Here is a 16,098-nt window from a genome sequence, read left to right as displayed (position 1 = left end):
TTCAACTCTTCGTTTGAAATTCACGGTGCTTGGAAACGACTGTGCGGATGAAACTTTACTAGCGTATATACCATTTTGAATCTGCCTAGTGGATCATCATTATGCAATGTAATTTCAATTGACATTTTTCCTGTTCGCGCACAAGTCTCTATGAGTGTCAGTAAAGAGTTTTCACACAGTAACAAGGTCTTCGAAGTGAATGCGAGTCGACTTACATCATAAGCATGTCGTACAGTCCGAGACCAGGTGACATTATTTTAGACGATCGTGTTGCGTTGAAAGAAGAATCACAAAACATCAACAGCGATGTCTCTGAGTCCGCAATAGCCAACGATGAACATTCGTCACTGCTGGGGTGCGACCGAACGTCGAAATTTGGCAAGTCGCTTATGACGTTGCCAAAATCAACCAACAGCCCACCTTGCCTGCAATATTTTAGTCCACTACGATACTTCAAAAACCTACTAGTTGTCTCCGTTGCATTCATGCTAATAATGAGTGCCTTCGGAGCTCTGGCAAATTTACAAAGTAGTCTCAACTATAGTTCTGGGCTTGGGGTGGCGTCTCTCTTTGCGCTGTATGTTGCACTCATCCTATCAAGTTTTATAACACCTTTGATCGTGTGGTTTTTAAGGGTAAAGTGGACACTTGTAGTTTGCTGTTTCTTCTACGTCTTGTATACAGCAGCCAATTTCTACCCAGTGGTGTACACGCTCATTCCTGCAGCAGTTTTACTGGGTATCGCTGCGTCGCCATTTTGGGCCGCAGCGAGTACGTATATGACGACATCAGCAATCCAACAAGCTCATGTGACAGGTGACGTTCCCGAAACCATCATTAATCGCTTTAACGGGATCTTCTTCTGCTTCTTTCAGTCAGCTCAGGTGTGGGGTAATCTGATCTCTTCACTTGTCCTCCATGATACGTCGTCGACTGCCATTACGATGTATCACTGTGGTCGCGACAGCTGCGGTAGGGGCATCAATTTTACCATTCCTGCAGGAGGAGGGGTGGTGGCCGACAAACAGGTGTCCGTACTCCTCTTCATCTACATTGGAATTGGTCTCCTGGCAGTTGCTACCTTGACTCTCCTCCTGGACAGACTCCCACGGACGAGTAACCAGGATATTGGTGACCTGAGGAGTAACGTGTGTGATCACCTGACATCTACAACGCATCTCATGAAATCTCCATTCTTGTCACTCCTTATTCCCATCATGATCTATAACGGAGCTGAACAAGCTTTCATTGGCGCAGATTTCACAAAGGTAGATTTTAGACGATAAGAACTCTTTATTGGCATTTCACATATCACGAGCACGAGAGTAACAAGGACACAAATGTAGTTTACATGGTACTTCAAAGTTATTTTCTGTAAGATGGAATACCACAATCGCAAAGTTTACCAGACCTATATCTATATTGCATGAGAACAGTGAAGAAGGGAGAAAAAATTGTGTCCCAGGTAATACGATATTGTTAAAAAAAAATTAGATATCTTATCTTTATCATTACTATCCAATTAAAGAACATGCTAAACAAAAGCATAGCAACAATCTTTAATAATGTCACGACAAACTGTTATTCCCTCTACCCATTGATCGATGAATACTCTTTCTGACTTAGCTGAACACCCAATTTACATTCCTTGTAACTCACAATGTACATCAGGCGTTCGTGAGCTGTACGCAAGGACCAGGGATGGTTGGTTACGTCATGATCGGTTTTGGAGGAGCCGACGCTCTCGCTTCGGTCATCTTCGGACAGCTAGAGAAGTATACTGGTCGCATTGCCATCTTTATCTTTGGCGGCATCCTCCACTTGGCTCTGATGATCGTCTTTGAGGTGTGGAACCCGTACACTTCGGCCATGTGGAACCTGATCTTGATGTCGGTGGGATGGGGAGTCGGAGACGCCGCCTTGCAAACTCAGTTACAATGTAAGCATCTCTTCCTTCTTGCAAGTAGTTGGCTGTATTATAACAATATTTCAGTTTGGAAAAATAACATTTTATTTTGCCTGTGGGCAGTTCGTCAGTTGGAGTAAGAATATTCTTCTGTATGATAAAGCATCCTTGCTGAGAAATATATCACGTAGTCTGAGACAGGTCCAGGAATATAGCCAATGGTAGACGAGTATTTTGGAAGTTCCTATTATACAGCACACACTCGGTGCAGTGGTCCATAGAGCATGGGAATTGAGTGCAGTTGTCTTTAATTCAGAAGGAGCTGTCCCAGACCTTAAAATTAACTTGAGAGTTACATAACTTCGTTGAGACATCAGCCTAAAAGTGTGAACATATCTTGTTATGTGAACTTATGTGAAAAAAATGATCAAAGAAAATGGGATTCCATCGGAAGTCGAACCCGAGACCTCGGGATTGCTAGCCCGGTGCTCTACCGACTGAGCTATAGAAAGCCTTATATAGTTCAGTGTTTGTCCCATAAACCATAAATTCTCAATGCTCGGATGGTCAGAAGCTATAGCAGCGTGTTTGTGTGTGACACACACGCACGAACCTGGCATAAACCCGAAGGATAATTCAACTTGGGGATAAATGCAAGGGATCACCGAAGTAATGCAGCTTTTTGAATATGTAGCAAACGCAAACAGAAGAAAACTGACCAGAAATGAATATGATTTATTCAGTGAAAAATGAGCAAAGAAAATGGGATTCCATCGGGATTCGAACCCGAGACCTCAGGATTGTAAGCCCGGTGCTCTACCTACTGAACTATAGAAAGCCATAGTTCAGTGTTCGTAAAAATTTGCTTACATGTAAAACTGTATATTTTCAATAACGATTTGCCTGACAGTTGATTTCTTATGTAATTCACTTTCATCACTGCATTACAGCAATTCTTGGAGTGCTGTTTCCCGATGCACAGGAGCCGGCGTTTGCAAACTACCGTCTCTGGCAGTCCCTTGGTTTCGCAGTGACATACGCCCTTACCATTCCCCATATTATCTGCGTTTCAGCATGGCTTGATGGCATTTTTATCAATTTCTCTCGTTTGCTACATCTTCGAGGAATACGCCCTCTTGCGGTCTTGTCATCATTAACTAAGTTTTCCCCCAGAAAATGACAGGACAGAAGCATTAAAGGAAACCAAAACCGAAAGAGAAATGTGAATTAAGTGAAAGCAGCAACATTAGTAGAGCACGTCAGTGAAAGTTTGAGGAAAATTGGACAATCGATGCAAAAGTTAGGAATTTAAAAAAAATTGGTGTTGGAACCACTGGATAAGGAGACTACTTTAGTGTATGACATCATGGGTGCACAACAATATAAAGAAAATTCATCTAGCTTTAAATTTTCTAGCGTAATTAAAGAGCACTTTACGAACCGCTATCAGAAAGCAGGGGGAATAATTACTGCCCTTAACATATTACATGTATGTCAGTATCAAGTTGATGGAACGTGTAATTTTCAGAACAATTGTTTTTTGTGTGTGGAATTCTCCGTATATTTTCTTTATATTGTTGTGCACACATGACGTCATGAGATCTAGTAGTCTACTTATCCAGTCATATAACACCAAAACTTTGAACATAAAATACTTTTGCGTTGATTGTTCGATTTTCCGCAAACGTTAATTGATGTGTTCTACTCACGTTGCTGCTTTCACACAATCCACATTGCTCTTTGGGTTTTGGTTATAATATAGAGAAACCACTTAAAACGCTTTTATTTGTATTTCACTTTTGACGATCCGATTATGATGCATGAAGCAAAATTTGATTATGGGACTAACGTCATTGATGAGGTGCATGATGTTAACATGTAGACTTGATGTAGAAACCTGAATACAAGTGATTTTGACCTAAAACATACCAGGCATTGGAAGGAGAATACCAACCTGTTCTAGCGATGACGTCACCTGCACCTAGTCCTTGAAAGAATACTTACTTTAAAATTATTATAACAACGACATCCGAAATTTTAATTTCATTAAAGTTTTTTTTTTTAATCCTTAGGTTAAGGATAGCCAAGGTATCCTAAACGTATTTGTGTTTTGTCTTGATATGATTTTGGTAATGCGTGTAGATGATGAATTTTAAAGGGTGCTATTGCCCTATATAGGCTTAGATTTCCAGTGCAAAAACAACAAACAAACAACGACTGGGGTCGGTGTGGCTGACGAACTGGTTATAGAATTGAACACTTTCAATACATGTATAGGTCCAATGTACTTCTGTGTCTGTTATGTGTAGTTGTTTGCAGGGAATTAGTGTCATCATTTCGTTAATATTAGTGTACTGATATATTGAAGACTAATCATAATATGGCTCCAACACAAACATTTAACGCACCTTCTGCCCACGCACAGCACTCGCTCACATCTCTCCCCCCCCCCTAAAACATACTATTGTAGTAGTAATTACAATAATAAATTACCTTTTGTGAGAGGCAAACTTGAGCTATATTCCCAATGAGGTCATCAGCCTAGTCAAGCCATGCTTATGCTGTCTCCTGCTTCATTGTGGAATCAAATGTACTGCCTTTTCCGTATCCATATGCAACCATAAAGGTTTTAGAATTATTTTGTTATGTATGTAGTTTGAACTGCACTTTTGTATTGCTCCTTTGTCATTTGGTTATGTTTTGTTTCGATTTGTCACACCCATGTAATTTATTTTGATTTGATTTGAGAAGCAAAAATTAAATACGAATGAACGAACATCCAAGTGCCAACTGATTTCACTAACTCTTAGAAGTTGTTCTATCAACTAGGCCTACTATAATACGTACTTGAGAAATGTTATCATTGAGATATTGTAAAAGAATTATCTGTATGATTGCGTTCTTCCTCCCCTGCCCCCCCCCCCCCCCCCACCCACCGCAAGATCCTCTTCACGATTTTATATACATGTATGTTGTGACATGCTAATAAAATGGTCTACATATTTCGAACAGATCTGGATTGTACCCTGCATATAACAAACGTGCAGAGTACCGATTAAAACAGACCTTCAAATTAAGTTTTTATTCAATGCATGTCAGCGACACACACTGTAGCTTTATACGTAATAACTGTAGCACTGCTAGTACCTGTAGACTTAAGGCCCTGTCACACCTTTCCGGCAAGCCTCGCGGGCTTGTTGCGAGTACTGATTTTCTAGCACGCAGGAGTTTTTTTTTCCTGCTGGCGGACAAGGATGTTGGCGAGTTTCACACTTGCGTTTTACCTGCTACTTGCGTGTGACCTGCGTGAGAGCTTCGAAACGGATCCGTTTTCAATTACGAGCGACATACGGGGACTACGGAGTACCTGCGTTACAGTTGCGAAGTAGGACCTACCAGCATGGGAGTTGCTTGCGAGGTGCTGTCGCTAAGGACCTCCTACTGGTGTTCTGCGTGTACCTCTGTGGGCAAACCCTCGCGACTCAGCCGGAACGAGTTTTAACCATGGTGAAGGCCTTAAATGTCACACCGTATCTTAGGAAGCCTTGCGTGTTGACTTGCGGTTGACTTGCAGTACCTAGCGCGTATCTCGCCCGTAGTTACCCGGAGATGGCACGCCGCAAGTCCGATCTACCCGCAGCCAAGTTTTGAGCATGACCAAAACTTTTTTCCGGTGAGTTGCGAAGAGTGCCCGCAGACGTCCACGAAGAACGCCAGTAGGAGATCCGTAGCTGCCGCAAGTAACAGGCAGTTGACCCACTTGAAGTACGTAAGTTGTTCGTGGATCCATTCTTATGCGCCGGCAGTGCGTGTCATCTGCGGGGATTCTACGAGCATTGAATACGGGTGTTTTACTAACAAGGAACGATGTCGAAACTGCCAATATCCGTGTAACTTGTCAATTCTGGCGGCGTGGAATGACCTGAGGATCAGTCACTGACTTTCTGCTTCTTTGTTGAGAGTCGGCTGCAGTCAAAATAATGACATTTTGTGGGACTTATGCCATATCAAATTCCTTCAGAGGGATTCCTTCATCGAGTTGCCAGCCCTCACTCATGCGACACCCATGCGCCTGACAAGCAGGTCAAACGGAATGCACGTAAGTAGAACTTAAGTAGCACGGGTCCAGCAAGTAAGACGCATGCGGACCTCGCCAAAATCCTTGTCTGCCCGCAAAAAATAAATAAATAAATAAATAGATAAAAAATAAATGTCCCGCATGTTGGAAAATCCCCACACGCAAAAGCCCGCGTAGCTTGCCCTGAAAGGTGCGACAGGGCCTAAACATGCAGGTCCTCTGCGGGAACCTTCGGGTATAGCAAAAATTGTTTATCGTAAGTCTCACGTATTCAAAGGCTTACCCGGAAAGGTGTGAAGGGCCTTTAGAGCTGTGGTACTTGTGGATATGAAAAAAAAAATGACATGAACTGTTGTGGCACTGCGCTGAGGACACATTAAGTGCGTGGATATTATCATATTGCTCATGCATGGATCATCGACTTTCATTCAGTTTGTGCATTGCATTAATCGCATACCGACTTTGGAGTGTCTCTCTATAGCTCCACAGTGCTGGAATTCCTATGTAGGGGAACGATTTGGACGTCTTGTCTGTGCGAGCAGCTAATTGACTACTACCGCACATTAAACTGATATCTGGACTCCTAAAATATTATCTTGTGCGCATTAATTGTTGTCTTGTTTTCAAAACAGAATTGTTTTGTGATGATTGATTCCACTTCGCTAGTGGGACCTTTCAAGTGATCTTTTGATTCATGGTGTCCGGGATTCAAAGGATGAAACGGCACTGATGTATACCATTTTGAATATATCCAACACGTCAGTCTCTAAGAGTGTAAGTGACAATCTTTCAGAGTTGAAGTACCAGGGAGTACCTGGTCGAGTATCTAACGTCGAGTCTACTTGAACCTTGGGCTTTCTTAAGATGTCATACAATCCTAGGCCAGATGACATTAATCTAGACAGTCGAGTTGTATTGTCAGAAGAATCACAAAACATCAACGGCGATGTCTCGGAGTCTACGATGGCCAACGATGAAGAGTCGTCGCTGTTGGGACGCGACGGACCTTCAAATTTTGGCAAGTCGTTTAGGACGTTGCCAAATTCAACCAACAGCCCTCCTTGCCTGCAATTATTTAGTCCACTACGATACTGGAAAAACCTAATAGTTGTCTCCGTTGCATTCATGCTAATAATGAGTGCTTTCGGCGCTCTGGCAAATCTACAAAGTAGTCTCAACTATAGTTCTGGGCTTGGGGTGGCGTCACTCTTTGCACTGTATCTTGGACTTATCCTTTCTAGTTTCATAACACCTTTGATTGTGCGGCTTTTGAGTGTAAAGGGGACGCTTGTGGTTTGCTGTTTCTTCTACGCCTTGTATACAGCAGCCAATTTCTACCCAGTGGCATACACACTCATTCCTGCTGCAGTTTTACTAGGTATCGCTGGGTCGCCATTTTGGGCCGCAGCGAGTACGTACATGACGACATCAGCCATCCAACAAGCCCATGTGACGGACGATGTTCCCGAAACAGTAATCAATCGCTTCAATGGCGTTTTCTTCTGTTTCTTTCGGTTAGCTCAGGTATGGGGCAACCTCATCTCTTCACTTGTCCTCCACGATACGTCGACTGCCGTTACGATGAATCACTGTGGCCGCGACAGCTGCGGTAGCGGCATTAATATTATCATTCCAAAAGGGGGAGGACATGTTCCAGACAAACAGGTGTCCGTTCTCCTCTCCATCTATATAGGAATTGGTCTCCTGGCAGTTCCTACCTTGACTTTCCTCCTGGACAGACTCCCACGGATGAGTAACCAGGAAAATGGCGACCTAATTAGTCACGTGTGTGATCACCTGACATCTACAACGCATCTCATGAAATCTCCGTACTTATTGCGTCTCATTCCCATCATGATCTACAACGGAGCTGAACAAGCTTTTATTGTCGCAGATTTCACACAGGTATTATTTGAAATAAATCTTGAAATTAAACTTGTGGAACAGAGTGTAGGGCCTACGTTTTTATTAGAACACAGCCGTATTTTAAACTCTTTTCAACTGTATTTGCATATCTGTTTAAATGTGATACATTACAGCGATCTAACTATATTATATGAGCAGTAGGCCGACATGTATATTTAAATTTTATTTAACAGTAGAATACTTTGGTTAATAATCGTCATGATCATAGTCAGGGCCGGCGCTACGGTTTTTTGTTTGTTTGTTTATTTGTTTGTTTGGTTGGTTTTTTTTCTTCTCTTTTTAATAGTAAGGAGGCCAAGTCTATCCTAGGGAACAGGGACATTGAGTCATTTTGAGGATGGAGGGGAAGACATTTTGGACTACAGTTTGTAAGTGTGTGTCCCAAAATCGGCTGGCAAATTGCGCCGGCCCTGATAGTCTAATTTAGTCCCTCGCAATTCGTAGATCAAGACGGGGAAAATTTTTTACATGAAATATTTTGCGGAAAGTTCTGTGCAGGATGAGATGAAATTCAGCAACGATAACATAAGACAACATCTTTGCATAAAAACCAAACAAACAGAATGGTGTGAAGACATACAAAATTGGACCAGAGACAAAAGTTTAGCAGTTCCAAAATTTGACAACAGAGATGTGAGATAGCTGATGGCCCAACAAACCTCGCATTAACCCTCGCCCAGTCATTTTCCTGTTTGACATGATATCAAACAGTAAACACATTTCCGTTCCCTTCGATTAAAGAAATATTACAGGGTATATAAATGTATATTAGATAAATTATTAACCAGAAATGTAACTGTAATGATTTTTGTGCACAAATATCGGGATTACTGTGAGTTGATGATAATTATCATAACTTTTATGGTGCACCGAAAGGGAGTGATATTCAAATTTCCGTGACCTTCCTTTTTCAATTCCAGTATCGATGAGACCTTTACTGTTCTACTGCTCTGCTCTATATAATAATACAGTGAACATGGGCATGGTGGAGCGAATACGTTTAAAGGGATTGTAAAGTACTAGTTTAGGTGAGAATTCAGCTTTATTGTTTAGAAACCACTCTATGAAATGTGAAAGAGCATACAATTCTGAGGGGAATCAAAAGTTTATTTGATGAAACTTTGTATGATCAGTTTTGAAATGACCGAGATATCCAAAAACAATTTATTAGGATCGCTTTTTTAATATCTCAGCCATTTCAAAGCCATTTTTCATCAAATAAACTGAATCCCTCTAGGAATTACATGTTCTTTCATATGTCATAAGAGGTTTGTATTCATTTCCCAAACACACATACACCGTACGCACAAATAGTCACAAAAAAGTTGGAAACCTCAAGCCTTGTCTAAACCCAAACTGTACCATCCCCTCAAGATCATTGTATCAACCACAGAATTAAAGTTGTAGGATGAAATTACTCTTTCAAGGTAATTGAAGCGTCAACACAAGTATAATATGTAGATTTAGGGAATGTTGAAATATCAAAGAACACATCAGTGAAGGTTCATGACAATCCGACAATCGGTTCAAATTATCAAGTTTTGGCACCGCCATCGCTGGATAAGAAGACTACATTGATTCATGACGTCAGGATTTGCCGACGAAATACAGAAAACATGAAGATCATTTAACGTATTTCAATTTTTCTAGCATGATGAGAGAGCCCCTGACTTAAATCTTTCAAAAGGCAGGGGAATATTACCCTCTCAATGATAATGTGATTATGTCAGTAACAAGACGAAGGAGTGTATACTTTTCATATAATTATACGAATCTAAGAATTAAATGGCGCTGTAAACTCTTTTCCTTCTATCTATATCTATCTATCGATAAACACCGTTCTTGACTTAGTAGCTGATTGTCCGACTCGCTTTTCTTGTAACTCACACTAATGTATTATCAGTCGTTCGTGAGCTGCACGCAGGGGCCAGGGATGGTTGGTTACGTCATGATCGGCTACGGCGGGGCCGACGCTCTTGCTTCGGTCATCTTCGGACACCTTGAGAAATACACTGGTCGCATTGCCATCTTTATCTTTGGCGGCATCCTCCACTTGGCTCTGATGATCGTCTTTGAGGTGTGGAACCCGCACACCTCGGCCATGTGGAACCTGATCTTGATGTCGGTGGGATGGGGAGTCGGAGACGCCGCCTTGCAAACCCAGATGCAATGTAAGCGTCCCTTCTTTCTCAACAACCGTGTTCACAGTAATTCAGCTTATAGAAACTTTTTTTAATTCATTGGAGTAACATTTCTTCAGGTTGAGTTGGACCTTAAACACTATAATGAAATGTCATGATGAGATATCACTTCAGACAGCTTCAGACAGCCTCAATAATGTAGCCAAAGGTAAAATGGGTTTTAAAAATAGTTCGTGAATAACAAGAAAATGGTCGAAATTGTGATCAGTGGCACTTTCGCTTAAATAGTTGCCCAGGGATACATCCTAGATCAACTGTTATCTATGTTCCTTATTATCAATTTTCCTTCTGTATTCGATTCATTCAAAGTTCACTTTGTCGCAGATGCCATCGTTATCTATTTTTCTCATAAAGACCCACAGATGCCTACAGTTCAATCAATTTCACGCAATGGACCTTGACGGATAGACTTGCCAAAAACAAACTGAAAGTTATAGTTATGACAAACCGTCAGCATATATTTTGGAATAAGACTTCAAAACTATAGCAGATCCCTGCATAAAAGTTAATGTAAAATAGAAGTGCAAGCGTAAGGAATGTACATGTTGATCATTTGGGTAAATTAGTTGGCCGCATAACTACTTTTCAGTCACTTTTTACGACACTGCTTAAAGCGAAATCATTAAAGTCTAACCACAAACGGGGTCATCCACGAGCCCTACACACCTATGAGTCATAGGCCCATGGGCTCGACATTGAAAAAAGGGTCCATGAGTCATACAGCCCACAACTACAACCCATGAGCTTCACACTATACACAAAAAAAAGGCCCATGAGTCCGACACCATAGGCGAACAAGGCGACACTACGTGATGTAATGTCGGTCTTTTGGACCTTTTGTGTCTAGTGTCAAGTTCATGGCTCTTATTTGCTTAGTGTCGAGCTGGTGGACCAAATGACCCGAATTCACGAACGTGGTACAAACGAAACCATGGTTGAAACCATGGACAAAAACCATGGAGCGCCAAGTGTCGCACGGAATATTTCGTTACGAAATTGGTCATTTCGTCGACAAAATGACCCTTTTGTTAACGAAATTATCATTTCGTGGATGAAATGTTTATTTAGTTACAAAATGTTGTCATTTCGTTACAAAATAATCATTTCATCGACGAAATGACTGATTTCGTAACGAAATATTCCATGCAACACTTTGCGCTTCATTGTTTTTGTCCATGGTTTAAATCATGGTTTCATTTGTACCACCTTCGTGAATTTGGGCCAACAGGTCGTGGGCCTATTTTACTCTGTATTGAACTCGTCATAGGTCTTGTTCACTTACCTTGTAATAGGTATAGGTGGACTGCATGAATCGTGGGCTGTGTGACTCGTTGGTGTCGGACTCGTGACCTTCACCCATACAAACAGTCGTTTTACCTTGGAACATTTAGATGTTGTGATAATTTTGTTCCAATTTCGTTAATTTTTCACATTTTCCTTGTCATTATTAAGCTACTCTATTTTTTTAAACATTTCCAAGCTGTGTTTTCTTCAATGTATACTGTATTTATTTCATGATATAAGATTTTCTTCATATTTCATGTGTTATATGCCGTTGAGTATAAGTTTGTGTACTCTTTTAAATAAAACATACAAAATTTAAAATAAGGCATTTTTTAATTTTAATCTTATCTTTTATTACAGCTCCTTCAGCAAAGTTCGACAACTTTCAAATCTGCCCAGTATGTTAGATAAACTTTGTTGTTTTCTAATGACGAGATGGCTGACAGGTAGTTTCTAATTTCTGATCAATTCTTATCTCTCTTTCAAAGCAATGGTTGGAGTGCTGTTCTCCGATGCACAGGAGCCGGCGCACAGTGGGCCAGAGAGATACCAAAGTGCGCCAAAAGTCACTTTGGGCACTTGGGATTTTTTAATTTTTGACATGCGCTCTTGAGAGGTAATGCTTTGAAGAATATATCATTAAAATATTTGAATCAGGTATGTACATTAAAGGGGTATATTTCCTACCTGAAGTAGCAAAATACAATATCTTAAGAGTTTCAAATCAAATTGTAACCTCTTTAATAAATAAATAATTTCAACATGTAGTTTTTGAGATATCAACCTGTAATTTCTCCCACATGTTTCTCAGAGTTCATTTTACGTTATGAATGCCATAAAAATGCAAAGAAACTTAATGTTCATGAACATTTTACGCTAAATATCCTGGAAAAGAGGCTAATTATTTGTCTTTTTAATATACCCTAACGAAAAGTTTAGATTGCCATGGATTTCCAACTAAATTCTATTACCACCACATTCCCTGATGTCTCAGCTTTAAGCTGATACCAGATTTGGCTGCCACCTTTTGCCACTTTTTGTGTTAGAGCCGATTTTCCGCGACACATTACGCCTATTTTGGACCTTGCAGCCGCTTAGGAATGCTGTTATATCATACGGGGCCGCATGAGGGCGGCATTTTTTTTTATTCATTTATTTTTTTCTCGCACGTTAAAGACACAGAAACATGAATAACACGTAAGAGGCAAACAGAGTTATAAAATACATGTATAGGGCTAGTCCGGCACCTAAAAGACCCCTCCTCCGAAGATAAAAGAGTACATAATTGCACATAGCCAAGGCCATGTAGCCATATTGTCCATAATTGTCATAGCCACTACTGTAAACAAAGCTATTCCCACTGCGATACATATTGTATGGACACCTAAATACATGTACTTCGATGCTACTCTTGACATATGCAGATAGACCGTTAAACACCAAAACACAGAGATTTTATTCTCATCGGCTACTCGTTGGAAGCACAGACTGTTGCTTTCCGGCCGCTCAGCAAAGTGTATAGTATCGCAGTTTGTGAATCCGATTGCAGGTCAATGTCAGACATTGCTCGCGTGATCCTCATCGGACGATCTTGCCTCATCGGATCATGCCTGACATAATTATCTGACATTGACCTGATAGGCGACCAATACAAGTCGGATTCATCAGACTGTGATCCCATACACTTTGTGGGTTGTCGGAAGCAAAAAAACTTTGCTTCCGACGACTGATGAGAAAAAAAAAATCACTGTGGAACGTGGATGAATTTATAATTTCATATGATTGTGATTTCGATAAATTTTTCATTTAAAAAAAATCGTATTATTTTAGCTTTTCCAAGTAAACTTTCATACACAGCAGACTCATTCTTAGCTGCTAAGTCATAACCTTTCATTTTCCTGATTACTGACTTCACAATTTGTTATCCTTCCATTTAAATTAGACAAAATGGTGTTTGCGCTTGTATGAATTGATATGGCATAGGCCTAAGGTTATGTATGAAGTAGAGAGGTAAGAACTATATCGGAGATTGATTTATTTATAGCGCATTTATGTCCTGCTATAGAATAAAGTGAATAAATTCACTCAAACGTACAGCGTACATCATAAACTTATATTCTAACTAGTTTACACGGACAACAGTATCATTTTGCAGTACGTGTGTAATATGGAACTTTCAGCATAAATTCGATTCTTTTAACGAAACCCGAATGTTTATACACTTTCTATGACATGTAAACATCGTGTATTCAATGGTAGTAGATAAGCAGTGTCAGTGAAGGTGAAAAGATAAATTAATCTTTAAAGAAAAAAATAACAGCCTAAGATTTGCATTGCTTTATTCGTCATTTACAGACAGATATTTGGTAGCCAATGAAAAAACAGCATCACAGTGACGTCATATGAGTTTGAAATTATGTTCAATCAATTCTACGCCCCTAATTACCCTAAGACACCAAATTTGGGTAAAAAGAAACCACGGAATATAATTTTGGCGCACTTTGAGCTCATTCTGGCCCACTGTGCGGCGTTTGCCAACCTTCGTCTATGGCAGGCTCTTGGTTTCGCCTTGACGTATGTACTCGCCATTCCACACGTCGTCTGCGTCTCAGGCAAACTGTATGGCCTGATGACCTTACTAACATTTTCGCTTGTTTGCTACATCTTGGAGGAGTACGCCCTCTTACGGCCATCCAATCATTGACTACTAGTATTTCATCCTCCTGATGAGAAGAAGTACAAAAACGTGGCGAACCTTCGCAATAAAGTATACGCATCTTTTATGTAGTTCCACCTACGACTGTGAGAAAAGACGAAAAGCCTGAGTTATGTAGCAGCGATTTAAAAAAAAAAAAGACAGAAATGAACGTTTTCCTTGCAATAAATTTGCTGATAATGTACAAGTGAGAAATCCCTTCAAACGCTTCCATTTTTGTCTGTCACTTTTGACGATCCGAATAAATGCTTGAAGCAATATCGGTTATGGTAACAACGTCATCGATGACATATGATATGAGCAAATCATACTGTTGAAACATGGGAGCCTGGAGACATTCTGACCTTGAGACAGCAAATACTGGAAGGAGAGTATGTAGGCCTACAAAGTTTCTTGGTGGTAACGGCAGCTGCACATATTCCTCGACGCCGCTGTCTCGGACAGCCGCTAATGTGACACCTACGCAGCATGATTATTTTCAAAAAGCAGATGTTGAAATTTACGGAGGAATGAAGATTGCAATAATTAAGCCTACAAGTGTATTTACAAAAAGATGAAAAGGATGTTCCTAGTAATCATCGAGCTATATCTGTTTTACCGCTCACTGGGAAAGTTTCTGAGAAATTATTCAATCAAAGGCTGCTAAATTTCATTGAGACTAATTATTTGTTGTATGATGAACAGCATATGGTTTTCGTAAATAATAAAAAAAAACAATAGTACAAAACTGTCTCTTGCTAGTTTATCTAATGAGATGTCAAAATCCTTGAACGAAGGTAAAATAACACAAGGAGTGTTTATCGATATCTGGAAAGCATTTGATACAATAAATCATGCATGATATAATTTGCAGTGAATTAGCACTGTTTGGAGTCAGAGGCACAACTCTCCAGTGGCTAAGAGACTATTTGAGAAATAGATATCAATAATTATATATCATTATTTATCTATTTATTTTGTATTGCAGGGTAAAAGTAAGGCCTGTTCAGTTTCGTAAAACTGCTTTCCAAAGGCGCCCTGTAGTAATAAACATCATACTGCATGAAAATACCGAATACAATTATAGGTACATCATATACTACAAACATCGAGAGTGGGCTGATGACAAATATACGTAAATATGTATATATATATATATATATATATATATATATATATAATATAATAATAATAATAATAATAATAATAATAATAATAATAATAATATACTAATGATGCACAGGATAGAGTGCGTTAGTGTAGGCGTAGTGCACTCGAGGGTATTTACAATTGTGAAACATGCACGAGGCGAAGCCGAGTGCATGTTGCACTACATTGTAAATACCCGAGAGTATACGCCTACACTAACGCCACGAAATAATCCTGTGCATCATTTGTTTTATAAAATGGGTCGAAAATTCGAAAACTAACATTATTTTTCAGCGTTTTTCACGTACCTTTGTGGGTCAAGACGTCCGAAGATGTTCGTCCCAAACTTTTACGCACGTCGCACTCGCGGAAGTCCCGCACATACAGTACAGTGTGTATAAGTATAATGGGGGGTTGGGTTTCCGGACACCCGCATGAAAACTTACTTATTTTACATAGAATATGCACCCTTTACCTTAAAGACTTGATATAGACTCCTTATATAGGCCTACTAGACAACATACTCTGAAAACGGCGTGAGAATTAACCTGCTAAATCGTTGGATTTGCTCTTCAAAGTGACTCCATGTACGCGTCCGGTCCCATAACGCTTGGTCTACTGTACTGTACAAAGTGTACGTATAGTACATACAGTATACGTACGTACGCCACATATGTTATGCACAAGGGAAGACAGGCCGGCCGGCCGGTGTAGCGGCAGATAGCGTTCCGCGGCGTTTTTTGTTCTAAAACAGTATCCGCCGGCAGTTATCGTTTCAATCGGCAGTTATCGTTCCGACATGGGCTGAAATCTGCCGCGATTAGTTACGGCAGATACTGTACAGCGGCGGATTTTGTAC

The 16,098-nt window shown here is 40.3% G+C and overlaps 1 protein-coding gene and 1 pseudogene across 1 annotated transcript; both read left to right on the top strand.

The window, feature by feature from the left end:
* The first annotated feature begins 224 nt into the window (after nucleotides 1–224).
* LOC139741393 (protein unc-93 homolog A-like) lies at nucleotides 225–3,063 on the top strand (annotated as a pseudogene).
* A 3,884-nt stretch (nucleotides 3,064–6,947) lies between these two features.
* On the top strand, nucleotides 6,948–14,099 carry LOC139741392 (protein unc-93 homolog A-like). The gene is made up of 4 exons (XM_071651975.1): nucleotides 6,948–7,889; nucleotides 9,814–10,081; nucleotides 11,884–11,919; nucleotides 13,921–14,099. Exons 1-4 carry the CDS (start codon nucleotides 6,948–6,950, stop codon nucleotides 14,097–14,099), a joined length of 1,425 nt encoding a protein of 474 aa, XP_071508076.1.
* Nucleotides 14,100–16,098: the final 1,999 nt, after the last annotated feature.

This window comes from Diadema antillarum, unplaced genomic scaffold, assembly GCF_040938485.1.
Source record: "Diadema antillarum isolate AM-2024a unplaced genomic scaffold, OU_Dant_1.0 seq00000927_RagTag, whole genome shotgun sequence".
NCBI classification, from domain to species: domain Eukaryota; kingdom Metazoa; phylum Echinodermata; class Echinoidea; order Diadematoida; family Diadematidae; genus Diadema; species Diadema antillarum.
This window is presented reverse-complemented; position numbering and strand designations above follow the sequence as displayed.

Coding starts and splice junctions, on each gene's coding strand:
- LOC139741392 (XM_071651975.1), top strand. CDS start 6,948: ATGGCCAACGATGAAGAGTCGTCGCTGTTGGGACGCGACGGACCTTCA. Junction 10,082..11,883: donor CTTGCAAACCCAGATGCAAT/GTAAGCGTCCCT, acceptor TCTCTTTCAAAG/CAATGGTTGGAGTGCTGTTC. Junction 11,920..13,920: donor GTTCTCCGATGCACAGGAGC/CGGCGCACAGTG, acceptor TGGCCCACTGTG/CGGCGTTTGCCAACCTTCGT.